Raw genomic sequence first — 15,950 nt, forward strand, 5'->3', positions numbered from 1 at the left:
ATCGGGTTTCCGGATAAGGGATCCCATACCAGTACCTTGCTTAGGAGGCAGTTCCTGGGCCATACAGTTAGAGGGACATGGGACTATGCTTTGGCAGGCCCCTAGCTTCTGCTGAACCAGTAATCGGAACAGCTCAGTGCTGCCATGCAAAATTCAGGGCTTTGTAACTTAAGCTGGCCATACACGTGGCGATCTGACGAAACATCGTAAGATCCGCCACACACCATTCAGGGCTGAATCGGCAGGTAAGGAGGTAGAAACAATAGGATTTCTACCTCCATCTGCCGATTCAGTGCTGAAGGGAGATTTTGGTCAGGCGCCTTCTATGGCGCCCGATCAAAATTTTCAAACTGGTCCGATCGGTGAGTCGTCCGATATCAGCAGCTTCCTGCGATATCGGTCGACTCGCCGACATACCATACACGCACCGAATATCGTACGAAACAAGGTTTTGTACGATATTATCGGTGGTGTATGGCCAGCTTTAGTCACCATCATTAGTAGGGCCCTGTGCCTTAGTAAATGGCCCCATATCCACACAATGGTATAAAGCAATACATCTGCATTATGCCCAGTAGGCATAGGCCTTTTTAATGAATATCAGATACATTCATGTATCTGTAGTAATAAGTCAATCAACTGGATTTTCTTGAAGATGTTTCTCAATTCAGAATGCATTAATCAGGCCAGTTGGATGACTGGCAAAACCTTCAAAAAAAAACACAGCAAGTCCAGTTGATTTGACTTATTATTACAGATTTGCCATGACCTGGATGAACGAGAATCTTCACAAACATACATAAATGTCTTTACGCTGCAAAATCAACGTGTGCATTATAGGACCGCTTGACTACGATTCCCAGAATGCCCTGAAGGCCTTGCGTGTGTTTACTTGTTTACGTGTGAGTAAATAGAGCTGTAACAGCTGGGAAGCGGCAGGTTAGAGCGCTCAGCAGCACGGTGAATCACCCACAGAGTGGGCAGTCCCATAGGAGGGCGCACAGGGCCCCGCTTCTCTCTCTCACACACACACACACATATATATATATACACGCTGGCAGAGGAAGACCCTGGACTTGCAGGCCTTGCGGACTCTCAGGCGTTGCCTTGGAAACGTGACGTTGCCTCTCCGGTCTCCCACGCTGCGCCCCGGCAGGCCAAGTGCTGAGCAGAGCTGGTGGGCCTGGCAGCCACGTCTGCTGCTACAGCTGCTACTGGGAGAGTCTCCGGCAAGGCTTCCCTCCTCCTGTCCCAGCATGTGGGGGTGCGGGGCCCGGCTCCTCCTGTCCGTGCTCTTACTGTGCTGTACGCAGCCCCACAACGTCGGGGCCTGGGATAGCGGTGACCTGGAGCTCTTCGATTTGGTGGAGGAAATCCAGCAAAACTTCTACGAGTTCCTGGGGGTGGAGCAGGTAAATCAGCCACTGTAACCGGACACAGCCCCTGGGGAATTTCAGGGTTGGGCCACCTTGCCTTTCAGCATATTCAAAACTACAACTCCCAGCATCCTCTTGTGGGTGCTTTGAATTGTCAGTCTGCTGCAGCTGGAGTTCCAGAAGGTTGCTGGTAAGATGGTGGGCCTGGTAATAATGCGCGGTATGAACTGCTATTCCAGCACTTGTTTTGTAATGAATCTGACTACAACTCTGTAAATGGAAATATGTTTATATTCTATACTTGCTAATAATAATAGGAGGCAAAGCAGCAGGGGTAGTGGGGTTGGTGTTGTTTAGCGCCCCCTAGCGGTAGAACGCATATAAAGACAGTTGAACTTTCATTGGCCCTTTTCATCATATGGTGACAAGTGAGGGCTGTCAGTGTATGGGAGCTTCCCCAGTGGCACAATAAGGGCCATAGACACTGGAATATAAATAAATAGCAAAGTCATATCTATATATCATGTATAACACTATGTTACAGAGCATTCTTCATTTGGCCCTTATAGCAACATTGGCACAGATGTGAGTCTGTAAAAAATGTTCTAATCGAATAATATGGCTAGATACATTATATACAATATTACTTTATTTGTAACTAATAACTGTGCACTCCTTCACGATAAGCAGAATGACATGTTTTGTTTATATATACTATATAGCATTTCTTCCTTAGGGCACTGGCACAAGGAGAGATAAGTTGCCCGTGAGAAATCTTTGCTACTGCAGGCGACTAATCTCCCCAAAATGCCTTCCCTCTGGCAAGAATGTGAGTGGCCAGTGGGATGGAATATGCATTGCTTTGGTTTTCTGAAGTTTCCCGAAGTTGCCTCACCAGGTAACTTGGGCAAGTGACACTTTGCCATCCCACTGGCAATTCACATTCTTACCTGTGGACAAAACTTTTCAGGGAGATTAGTCGCCCGTGCTAGCAAAGATTTATTGCGGGCGACTAATCTACCCATGTGTCAGTGCCTTTTAGCACTGTGTTTGCACTTAGAGGAAGCAATGCTATCTACCATGGGGTTTGTCTTAATATCACTAGGATATGATTGATATTATAAACACTTCCTGCTGTTAGCCTTGGCACTAGGGCTGCTTCTTGCTTGCTATTATGATCGTGTCACCAAAGCTGGTTTGTTTTGGCGAAAGGTTTAAAACTTGTTATTGTACTTTCTCATGGGACTTGTACAAGGCTTTATTTCTCATAGTTGACTGAATAATTGTGGCACATTACTGGTTGCAGAACTGAAAATGGCCTATGGTATATGATTGCATCTATACTTGCACTGTGTGCTAACTGTTTTGGTGCATGCGATGCTTTGAGCAGTGAACTCTGGCTCTTGGTAGCCCTATACCTAATATAATTCTTGCAGTAAATGCAATGTTTACTTTGTGTGTTGAAGCCTGTATGTATATTTTTATTTATATAGCGCTACTTATGTACAAAGCAAAAAGAGACAAAACAATGGAGGGCCCTGTGGAGCTTACAGTCTATCTGGGAAATCACAGTTTGTAATCACAATTCTTTGTCTGCCCATTGTTAGGGCTGGGAGATATACCGTTTAATACCGAATACCGGTGTTTTGTTTTTTTTAAACTATATTCATTTTTCAGATACCGCAATACCGGAGTGTCAGGGTATTCACCCGTGCGGCCCGGTCTCGCGCGCGTCCCGTTGTCCACGGGACATTGCGCACGCGCGTCCAGCTGCGCGTGCGTCAAAGCGCACGTACATGTCAAAGCGTGCACGTCCGCGACGCGCTGACGGCGCCGGTTCTGCACATGCGTGGGGAGTATTTAAAGCTATCAAACGCCTCCTCCTGTGCTATGTTGTCTGCGGCCTTGCCTGGGAAACTAGGCCTGCCTGATTTACCTTACGACTTTCTGTTGCCGATCCTTTGCTTGCCTGACTCTGATTTTCAATACTGCAGTAATTATTCTCTAATTTATTAGGAAATGGGGTTAACACCTAATCATGCATGGAAAAAAAAATACCGTCAAATACCGTGACAACGATATAATTTTGAAAAATACCGTGATATAAATTTTTGGTCATACCGCCCAGCTCTACCCATTGTTGCCCATTTATTTGCTAACACAAGTTGCACACAGTTTACAACTAGCACAATATTTTGTACTGGGAAAACATGGGCAACTGATCTAATATTGTGCCCTTTGTACTCCTTTAGTAAATAAGCCCTGAGATCTAATTAGTGTGCATATACAAATACGCCAGTCATCATAAGCATTAATAAAGCAGATTGGCTCACTGGTGTAACTGCCTGCACAACAGTACAGATATAATTCCTGGATGTCAGTAGTACGAGAGTATTGCGTAATGAGTAAAACTGTCCATACATGTAAAGATCAGTTCGTTTGGTGAGGTCGCCAAACGAGTAGATTTTTTTTACTGATATGCCTACCTTAAGTAAGGCAATATCAGGCTGATCTGATAATTTTGCCCAAGGGCCAATTGAATCACAATACAGAACAAGCAGGCTGTAGGGGTAAGAACTGCATCAATGACCTGATGTGTTCCTTTACCCGACTGGATATTTAAGCCTGCCCGATTGACATCTGACTGGTTTTTGGCCAGATATATCTCAGGGGGCCTCCATATAAGGGCCATTTTGTTCAGCAGTTAGTCAGTTACTAGCGTCTTATTTACTGTAGCAACCAGGTAGTGGTTTAAATGAGAGACTGGGGTGGGGGGGTCTAAATAAGAACATAAACAATAGAAATTAACAATAAAATTATAGCCCCACAGAACAATAGTTTTTTGTCATCCAGGGTCAGTGACCTGCATTTAAAAGCTGGAAAGAGGATGGTGAATAATTAAATAATAAACACTGAAGACCAATTAAAAAAATTGTTAGGGGCTAGGATTATCCATAACATACTAAAAGTTAACATAAGGCTGATGTCCTATGGAGAGATTTAGTCACCCGCGATAGATCTCTGCTACCGAAGGCGACTAATCTTTCCAAAATGCCTTTCCACCAGCAACAATACAACTTACTGGTGGAAAGGCCTACACATCTCTTTGGCTTTCCAACGTGACGCAAAGTTTCCTCCTGCAGGCGACTTCGGAAAGCCAAAGCAATATATGGGCCTTTCCACCAGTGATTCGTAGTATTGCCGGTGGAAAGGCATTTTGGAGATATTAGTCGCCCACGGTAGCGGAGATCTATTACAGCCGACTAAATATCTCCATGGGATATCAGCCTTTTAGTATTTGATGCCTAAAGGTGAACCATCTCTTTAATACACACAACAGCTAGTCTTTTTCATTGGGAAGGTGGTGCCTAATAGAATATGATTTGGGTTAATGAGATGGTAGAAGAGTGTCTGCTTAGGAGTGGGAGAGGTGGGTTCCCTCTGCTGTCACACTGGGACATCTTATACCCACCCTGGGTGCTTAGCTTATATTTATTTTAGATCTTGGTTTGCTGCTGTGACAACTCTCTAACTGGGCACAGCTAGAACCTGCTTCCTCCCCTTTCAACTCTTTATTTGTTTTTGGTTTCCACTGTTTGTTCTTGAATATTTGGTAAAACTTTGCCCTGAGGAAGAATCATTAATGTCGGAGATTTAACATTTAGATGTTTATTTAAATAAATTACAGTTACTTTGTAATTAAATGAGTAACTTTGAAACTTTGTCTTTTAAATGTTTTTTTTTTTTTTCTTCGAAAAAGGATGTAAACTGTAATGGACTCTAATAAAACTCTGTTTCCAAAACTGTGGGCCTGGCCCCACTTGGGGGACTAGAAGCAGTGGCTGGGACATCATTTTGGCTGGGTAGGGGCGAGATTTATTTGCTTAGATCAGTGGCTCTCAACCTTCCTAATTCCGCGACCCTTTAATACAGTTCCTCATGTTGTGGTGACCCCCAACTATAAAATTATTCCTAAGACCTTCGGAAATGGTGTGTTTTCCAGTGGTCTTAGGCGACCCCTGTGAAAGGGTCGTTCGACCCCCAAAGGCGTCCCGACCCACAGGTTGAGAACCGCTGGCTTAGATACTTATGGAAGTCTAGCTTGGAGGTCAGGTATAGATGAAGTACACTGATAAAAAACATTCCCTATTTTCACAGTGTCTTCCCTGTAATATCAAATGCCCTAGTCACCAAAGGCAATCAAATGGACATTAGTTGACTGGACCTGACTAAAAGTCATATAATATTACACATAAAGAGACCACTGACTGATTCAATAACTTGCTCCTAAATGATCATAGTGATAATTCATTCAGACTTCCTAAAGATCCCATTGTTGAAGAACCTTTATGTCATTGTAGTTAGGCCATCCACATATGGCCAAAATAATCCAGTGGCACCAGAATAATCTTATGTCTATTCATCTTTACCTGTCCTTCCCCTTTGGGATATACTTAACATGTTCTCGTACCTACATTTCTTTCCTCAGCTCTTTGGAGAAATATGCACCAATATTCAACTCCACATGTTACTAATAACTGGGGGGGAATCCCTGCTAGCTAACACTGAATCAGCAGAATCCCTTCAAGTTAGCAATGTGCTAATGTAGTCACTGTTGTATTGTACAGAATACTAGTGGGTGTATTGCTTCCCAATTGTATTGTACAGAATACTAGTGGGTGAACTGCATCTCTGATTATGGTAATTTTAAGGATACACAGTCACAGTCAGAGGATAAGAAAGAGATGTAATGTAATGTAACCTGTCTGGTTGCTGTGACTGCTTACCTTCGTGTAAGCTTTAAATGGTATCAGCAGTGAGATTAACTGGCCCCCTGCATTATTCACACCTCAGATTTAGGCTGTAAACCTCTGTATTATTCACATTTGCAATCACATGTACGGTTCACACCTTTAAGCCCCTGTATTGTTCACCCCCTGCATTGTTCATTACAGTGCCCACATTGTTCACCTGTTCACACCTCAGACAGAATGTAGGAGCAGTGCCAGCATTGTGTCACTGTATGTACTGCCTGCCCTATGCTGCCTATGTGTGCTATAATTTACCTCCCCCTACCCTGACTGTGTGTGCCATACTCAACCTTCCCTATGCTGCCTGTGTGTGCCCTACTCTGCCTTCCCTATGCTGCCTGTGTGTGCCATAATCTACCTTCCCTACCCTGACAGTGTGTTCCATACTCTGCCTGCCCTATGTTGGCTGTGTGTTTGCCCTACTCTGCCTTCCCTATGCTGCCTGTGTGTGCCATAATCTACCTTCCCTACCCTGACAGTGTGTGCCATACTCTGCCTGCCCTATGCTGGCTGTGTGTGCCATACTCTCCCTGCCCTATGCTTCCTGTGTGTGCCATACTCTGCCTGCCCTATGCTGCCTGTGTGTGCCACACTCTGCCTGCCCTATGCTGCCTGTGTGTGCCACACTCTGCCTCCCCTACCCTGTCTGTGTGTGCCATACTCTGCCCGCCCTTTGCTGCCTGGGTGTGCCATACTCTGCCCACCCTATGCTACCTGTGTGTGCCATACTCTGCCTGCCCTATGCTGCCTGTGTGCCATACTCTGCCTGCCCTATGCTGGCTGTGTGTGCCATACTCTCCCTGCCCTATGCTTCCTGTGTGTGCCATACTCTGCCTGCCCTATGCTGCCTGTGTGTGCCACACTCTGCCTGCCCTATGCTGCCTGTGTGTGCCACACTCTGCCTCCCCTACCCTGTCTCTGTGTGCCATACTCTGCCCGCCTGTGGGAGCTGAGCCTGGCAGGGGTTTGTTCTGGGAGTTTGTTAGCATTTGGAAATCATCATTATGTGGTCCCTAAGGTGTGTAATTATGTGCTCGGGTTGCTGTGCTATCCACAGGGGAGGCATATGGATCTAAGGGTATGTCTTAATATGACGTAATAAACTTCTTTTACATATGAACGAAGGGTGATATCCCTGCAGTGAGCACCAACCATTTGGGTTTTTGCTGCGCTACCACCGTTAATGTGGGCATGGTCTTAAAAACTCTTGTGATAACATGGGTGTGGTTTGAAGTGGGTGCAGGTAAAAAAGGTGAATGGTCAAAATTGGCTTCCATTATTGGCCCTCCACCATGTTGGCCAAAAAATTCCAGGATGTTATATCCTAGAGCAGAGCTGTTCAACTGGAGGGCTTTGGGCCGGATCAGGCCCTACAAAGGATTCTTTTAGCCCCCCCTCTGCTGAAAGGCTCCATAGACTTCACAGTAAGTCTAGTAAGTCACAGTAAGTTATTATTTTAATTTAATCTGGCCCTTGAACATGCTATATAAGAAATAATTGGCCCTTTACGTGTAATAAGTTGCATAAAAGCATTGTTATTATAGGAACCATTGCCCATAATAATAACGGTATCTTGAATCTGTTACTAACAAACTCATTCTTTGTGTGCTGTAATGAATAATTTTAAAGTATCTTTAAACTTCGCCATCTCAGCCTGTTTTAAAACTCCATATTGGAAGAGTGGTCAGACTAGTGTTAGAGCGCAGCAGGACCCAGGCTGACAGTGGTATTATTACATAATGTGTGTGTAATATTGCCCTTTATAACAATGCTTAACCTCTCCCTCCCTGCACTCAAAGAGTACTCAATTGGCCATATTTACAAAGCACAAGTAATGTCATCGTCCATATACTATTACTAATTACTATTGCCTACATGAACTTGGGCCACCTTGGAACATCTATTTTAAATGATGTGTAAATAAACGTTACTTGCTGACTTGCATGTTAAAAACTTCCCATTGAATAGCTATTAAGCACACATCTAATAATCACACATTCATAAGTGGCGGCCTCTTTGTTTTCCTAAGAAGTTGTATCGAGGGGCAAGATGGTGTAATAATGAAAGACAGATTTTTGCTGTGTGATGTTTATATACTTAAGTTTTGTATGTCAGTTTGATTTGGTATAATAAACCTTACAATAGTGAGTAAGCCCACAAGTTGTTATAGGGCTTTACAGTTGAGGAGAAACCATTGTCCCCTGTATCAGCAGCTAGCAATACCCAGCCAGTCTAGGAACATATGTCAATGAATGTTAATATTGTAAAAACATGTTTTCTTTGTATTAATAGCCTGTTCTAGTAATTATTTCCTCTTGTCTCTTTCCCCTTGTGCTGGGATCAGATCCATGAGCCGACAAACAATAATAATCAATAATAATGGCACTGGGAATAAGAATCCTTAGACAGGCATGATCTAACTCTATTCCAATCAATGAATACCTACCTAAAAAAATGAATTTGTTATGAACCAGTTAATGGATACACAATAAATTATTTAAATCTTCAGTTCTTAATAAGGATGATTAAAGATGGCTGTCTTATAGCAGTTCTGTGTAGGATAAGAGGTAGATGGAGTCAAAAAATATAATGGAATAATTAAAATGAATCAAATAATAGGGAGTACGTGATAGGCTGAAGAAAGTCACCTGTTAGCACAGTGCTGATAAATGTTCAGCAATTGTCCATTGTTAGCCTGTTCAGCTCTCTCCGGAGATGCTCTCCTGCTCTGCAGCAGCAATTCAGCAACAATAAAAGTGTTGGAGCTGCTATGTAAATCATTTATATATAATAAAACACATTATCACTATTAAAATTAGACTTGCAAAGCTACAGACACCATAAGTGTGTAAACAATCCTTGCAAATAAATGTCTGCACCCAGTCTCTCAGTATAAAGCTGGCCATACACGCACCGATAATATCGTATAAAACCCTGTTTCGTACGATATTCGGTGCGTGTATGGCAAGTCGGCGAGTCGACCAATATTGCAAGAGGCTGCTGATATTGGTCGACTCGCCGATCGGCCAGGTTAAAAGAATTTGATCGGGCGCCATAGAAGGCGCCTGATCAAAATCTGCCTTCAGCGCTGAATCTGCAGAAGGAGGTAGAAATCCTATTGCTTCTACCTCCTTATCTGCCATTTCAGCCTTGAAGGTTAGTGGCGGATTTGACGATCTTTCGTGCGACCGATGGTCGCACAAAAGATCGCAAATCGCCACGTGTGGCCACCTTAATGCTTGGCTCTCTCTATGGGTGATTAACTGGCTAGACACTTAGGGGCTGATTTACTAAGACACAATTTCGAATCCGAATTGGAAAAATTCCGATTGGAAACGAACATTTTGCGATTTTTTTCGTATTTTTTGCGATTTTTTCGGCGTCTTTACGATTTTTGCGTAAAAACGCGAGTTTTTCGTAGCCATTACGAAATTTGCGCAAAATCGCGATTTCTTTCGTAGCGTTAACACTTGCGCGCAAAGTCGCGCCTTTTTCGTAGCGTTAAAACTTAAAAGGCGCGACGTTTCGCGCAAGTTTTAACGCTACGAAAAAATCGATCATTACGAAAAAAACGCAATCGGACGCATTCGGCCCGTTCGTGGGTTAGTAAATGTGCCCCTTAGGGGCCATTTACTAATGCTCTGATTTTTGTTATTCGATTCAGGTTTTTTTAGCGTTAAAAGTCGCAGAAAAAAAGTCACAAATTTAATATGTGACAAAACGGCTAAAAATCCGAATCCAGCAAATTCAACAGCTAAAACTTGCCGAGATCATGTAGAAGTCAATCACAGATGTCCCTTCCCTTCAATGGAGGATCCTTCTTTCCTATGATTTTTTCAGTTTAGACTTTTTAGTAAATATCAGACATTTGTGGAAATGAGTTTATTTGAATTTTTAAAAAGTAAAAACTGAAATGTTTTAGCTCAAAAAAAACTTGAATTGTGAAAAAAAAAAAAAAACTCGAACATTGATAAATCTCTTGCATATTGTAGACTTGTTAGGGCCCTGAGTGGGTTTCAGCTTACCTCTCACTACTATTTATGCTATATGTTACCACAACCGTTCCCAATTCCACTGAGGAGCTCTAGTGGTTAGTGGTTTTTCTGCCATGGAAGGTATAATGGTAGGTCAGGCCTGAGGATAACAGTGCAGGTCGTTTGGAAAGTATTATACTACAGTGTTAAAGAGACGTTATACTGACTAACTGTTACAGGGCTTTTCTCATAAAGTAAAACAAGGGAACTTCACTGAGCGTAAATGTTTTTTTTTTTTTTTTCAAAGTTAATTCTCAGTAAAGCCAAGCAAGTCCTCTGCCATTTCATGGCTGGGTGAAACATACAAGGCTTGTATGTATCCAGAGTTACATTCTTATTTTTTTTTTTTTCTATAGCGCCTAGGCTTGCTAAACTACTATGCCATTGCTAGATGTTAATTACCCTAGCAACCAGACAGTAGATGAGTAGGAGTGGGCCTAAATATATAGTTAAGTAATTGCAAAACAAACATACTGGATTTATTTTATGTTCAGTTAATTGTTAGCAGATAATTAGTCTGATGATCTATATTACGGAAAGATCTGTTATTCAGAATGCTGGGATCTAGGGTTTTCTGGATAACAGATCCTACACCAGTACTTATGCCACATTTTTAAAATTCAGTAGTAAAGTGAAACTTCCATATCATACATTCCATACCAAACATAAGCTAAACATGGAACCAAACGGAAATCCCAAAATGTGCAATAATGGGTTAAGTGTGTAAGTTTAGTTGTTTTCAAACAGATGCAGTAGAAGTGATGACATATCTCAATTGCTTATAACTTTTTATTTATTTATTTTTTATGATTAAGGTTTACTTTTTCTCCCTCTGGTATGCACCACTAGCAGCTCAGTAAGCTACAATTTGATACTGGGAGGGGGCGATATTAAAATTTGAGATTAAATTAAATCCAAATCAGATTTTGGATTTATATGATGGTTCTTAAAATAATAACTCCGAATCATGGATTGAATGCATTCTTATTCCTCCCTGGTCTGGTAGAGCTTAATTTATATCAGCCTCAAAAAATGTTTTGAAAGTAAAAAAACATTTGGATTTGGTTTTAAATTCAGAACTGCAGAATAAGTTGGCGCTTTATAAATATAATATAAATAATCTGCAGCGCTGATATTTTAAAGCAGCTTAATCAACTAGAGCGAAACCGCTGACATTTGGTAGATAAAAGCAATATAGACTGATGGAAGGCTGGCTGGATAGATATATAGATGGCTGGATAGATGAGGGTCTATTATCCAGAGACCCATTATTAAGAAAGCTCTGAAATACAGAAGTGGCATTTCCCATAGTGTTCTGTATAAACAAACAATGCTTTATTTTTTCAGTACTCGATATTAACTAAGCTAGCTTACAGCTAAGTAAAACGATCCTATCAGGTTTTTAATGTTTAATTGATTTTTTTGTAGCATACATGTGTGGTGCTTTATATTAGGTACAGATCCTGTATTGTTATACAGCATAATAGCTTTCATTACTATATATATGTGTATATGCCTCTATTTATATAAAATAAACATGTATATGTATATATATATATATATATATATATATATATATATATATATATATATATATATATAAAATACTCTTTTTTTTTCCCTTCAATATATTGCTCAGTGTATTATTAGAATGTGCTATAATGGAATTCTTCTCTTGTAGCAGCCTAGTGTGTGTGGGTTGCTGGAACCGCTCTATACCATGTATGTATGGAATGTATTAAGGCAGTAATTTTCTGGATTGGTAAAAGGAGCATTCTGTGTTGTGCCGGGAAATGGGTGCATCATTTGTGTACTTCGAACACTTGAGAGCTATTTTTGATAAATGATTGCAGGCAGCATCCATCAAAGCTAATGTACCCTCCATCTTCAGCAGTCTCACTGGATTGGCCCTGGTAATTACTATATGGATCTACCCTTGTCATTTTTTACACCTATCATCTTTTAAACCCCAGCGTTTTTTTATTTTTTTTGTTAAGCTTTCTTGAGTGCATCATTCTGCAATATCACGCTTTTACCTCCAGCTTTTATTTTCTTGTATTTACTCTTCTATAGCAAAAACAAGAATATATTTAGATATATAACAATTTTTTTCCCAAGATGATGCTGTTGTTATTCACCAGCTGCTAGAAATTACTATAATAGGAGAGTTTAGCCAGGTTCTTTTTAAATTAAAATCAACCAATCATTTGACAATGTTTGAATTTATTTAACTGATAACAAAAGGTTTAAATCTGGGTTGGGGAGTGCTGTTCTATGAGGCACCCCCAATAACTCTGGTCACTAACCTGTGGTTGCTGGCCAGGGCACGTCCTCTGCTCTGCCTATGCACATCGTCTAAACCCGAACCCTAAAGACCCTTTATCCACCAAATCCCAGATCCTGAGCATTCCAGATAATAGATCCCATAACTGTATCTTTTTCCAAATGGCTCATAAACCAGCACAGGAATTCCAAGCAACAGTGTAGAATGTTTAACAATTAGAATGGAAGCGATAAGTTGGCCATGCATGGGTTCATAACACCAACTGGATTTGAACATCTTTATTGACAACTGTCCTATTGACAGTCCAGGGACAGTCACAACTGTAGACTTATATAAAAAGATGTATTAGAACATGGGCAGTGTAGGCCTAGCCTGAGTGTCAGAGCTTCAGTTATTGCAGGGAAGTTGCTTGGTACCTCGAACAAAATGCATTATCATATGAAAATATGCTGCTTTTTTAAATAAACCATTTAACAATTTCTGAATTGTCATAGTTGCACGTCATTCTATTATACAATTTATGCATTTATCTACATATACAATCATGTAGAGTTGTTGAAAATAGCAATTTCTAAGATTGTTATATTGTGTACTTTTGGCCCCATCTTTGTAGTGCTGATGAAAAACATTGCAGTGGAGTTTCATCAATATTAACACAGAGCAGATATGGGCATTATGCCATAAATGCACCTCCTTTATATAGTGTCAACATGTTAGGTAGCTCATTATAGAGAAGTTCATCATTCCATTCACATCTGTCTCAGCCCGGTGGAGCTTACAGTCTAAGGCCCCTATCACATTCACAAGCCATGGGCTCTTTTATCAGAATCCAATACATGCACTGATATTTCCTGCATATTTTCCTTACTTAATATCAACAAAGGCATCCCAAGAAAACTATCAAACTGTAGGCAATACCAAGATTCTGCTTACATTCTAAGAACTCTCATATATGTACATTTTCTGGGTGACTGCCTCAGCATGTCATGCACATAATATTAGAATAAGTGCCTCTAGATGGAGCTTCAGCACTTCCAAACCTTTGCAAATATCCCGGTGTCTCTTTAACAGCAAATCATTGCTTTGCAAATGCTCTCAGCTTCCCTCTGTCAGTCTCCTGCTCTGACAGTTTGATTTTCTTTAATGTTTTGCTGGGATTAGTGATTTTTTTTTTTTTTTGCAGTTTCCTTAATTATTTGTATTTAAAAAAATATATTTTTGTATTTAAAGAAATATATTTTAATAGAAATGCAGATGTTTTTTTCTGCAGGAAGGAATAATTGTTCTTTTGTGTTTTGAAGCACTGGCATTATTAGGTAATATTTATTACATGCAGATACATTATATGGTCCTTAATTCACGTTTTTGGTTTAGCAGTAAATATGCCTTTAACCTGGTTTTGTTCAATCCCACATGGAACAATCCGCAATTTATTTATATAAAGATTAAGTTTTTAATTCCTTTGTATTATTTCATTTGTTTGAATTTGGGTTCCTTGGGTTGTAATGCCCAAAACATTTAGAAAACAATATGTTGACATGTCATTTGCTAGTATTTGCGTTTGGAGGATTTTGTGGAAAATTTTCAGTTTGCCCTTTGATAAATAGACTCTCTACTTGCATGCGAAAGGGTAAATATAACATGGATCAAACATGAGAATTCAGAAAAAGCAGTTCAGTCTGTTTTGTAATTAATAGAAGATTTGTTGAGTATTTATAATACATTGACACCTTTATCCAAGTCTATAGCGGTGTCAGTTCGTCAGAATAAATATGTGTGCTTTAAGTAGTTTCACGCTATTCTACCGTATGGAGTCGTTAGTGCTCATTGCTTCTCAGCAGCACTAACCGCCATCACTCATATGAGTCCTAAATCCCTTATATTAATTCAATACAGGGAGAACTGATTCAGACAATTGTTTTCCAAGCAGAAACCAAACTACAAACTGATTTTGTTAAATGTAAAACTGACTGTAAAATATTAAATTTATATTATAAATTCTTAAACATATATTATTCTGCACAACATTTCTTTATCCCATTCTAATATATAAACCAACTGTATATACATTTAGTTTGCTCCAAATGTTCAAATATTAAAAGCAGCAAACCAAAATTAACTATTAAAATACATATTTACAAATGTTTTTTCACCCTATAGCTTTTCAGTCAGAAGGAGGTTTTAGAAATAATTCCTGACTTTACCCTCACACACGTAGTTTGGCTGATTTTATAGTTTTTATGGAAGTTTTCTTCTTACACACATTTGTTGATGGGGAAATAACCAGGTAGCTTGCAGCCTCAGTTTGTTTTGTTTCTACTTGCCTTAAATATTCCTTTTGCAATTATTAACCCTTATTAATTCCCTGCTCAATTTATGCATCTCTTACAATGTGTTCTGCAGAACTGGAAGATGCTCCTGGTGGCCCAATATAATGTCAGGACCTAGAGCGCATTAATTGTTAATATAAAATGTCCTCATCTGACCCTGACACATTAAATTAGCAGTTATAAGTAACAAGTAAACAGGTTGATCCTGTTTCTAAAATAATGTATTTTCTAATTTCAAATATATATATATGTATATATAATATATTTGAAAATTATAAGTGTTCTTCAGACAAACACCTTTTAACATAAAAAATGGCTGTGTGAGGACTTTAATATATGTGAAGTTAACCATTAATGTGTTTACATTTTCACAAAAGATAGGAAGGAAATTAATACACATAATATCTGAAAAAGTCCTAAGTGGCATTACAGTGTATCTGTAATTTATCATAATATGTGTGACTTTGTATACATTTTTACCATGTATTATCCAATTATGATTGTGTTTGGCATAAGGCGTTTGTTCCAGCAGGACCTCCCAGTTCTGTAGCTGAACAGAAAAGCATAGTAGAGTTTGGTATGGTATTTGCTTACAAGACAAGTTTTTTAGAGACAAACCTTAATTTTAACCTAGTGTCCCTGTAGGAATAGATTTAACTCATTCGGAGTCAGTCACTGGTGATCTCTTGAGAACAACCTTTGCCAGCAAGCCACACATCCTTTTCATCAATCACCACTGTGTTTCACATATGTGCTTGGCAAATACTATTTTCTGACAGTCGCCATTCACAGCGCTGTACTGGTCTAATGGAAATAAAAAGAAAACTCTGATTTCCTAAGCCAGCACTTCAGTTTTGCTGTTACCCCTTTGAAGGCACTAAACGGCTTTGTTAGCCTGGGTGTGTATTTATGTACATGCCTCCCTGTAAAATTCTAATGTGTAGCATGAAAAGGTTCAGCCAATTAACCCCTGCTGCTCTTTGTTAACAGAACAATATTTGTCTATGGCTGTTTAATAATTATAGCTAATTTTTTCCTCCACTCAATATTCATTTCAAAGAGAAAACTATACTACATTAATTGAGCCTGTTGCTTTGATTGAGGTAATATTGTAC

General features: G+C 39.9%; 1 protein-coding gene across 1 annotated transcript in view; it reads left to right on the top strand.

The window, feature by feature from the left end:
* The first annotated feature begins 1,141 nt into the window (after window positions 1-1,141).
* The window catches only part of dnajc1 (DnaJ heat shock protein family (Hsp40) member C1), a 77,128-nt gene continuing 62,319 nt past the window's right edge, over window positions 1,142-15,950 (top strand). The window contains 1 exon segment of the mRNA NM_001011351.1: window positions 1,142-1,412. Within this exon segment, the coding sequence (NP_001011351.1) occupies window positions 1,257-1,412 (156 nt within the window). The 5' untranslated portion in view covers window positions 1,142-1,256.

The sequence above is a fragment of the Xenopus tropicalis genome, chromosome 6 (genome assembly GCF_000004195.4).
Source record: "Xenopus tropicalis strain Nigerian chromosome 6, UCB_Xtro_10.0, whole genome shotgun sequence".
NCBI classification, from domain to species: Eukaryota; Metazoa; Chordata; class Amphibia; order Anura; family Pipidae; genus Xenopus; species Xenopus tropicalis.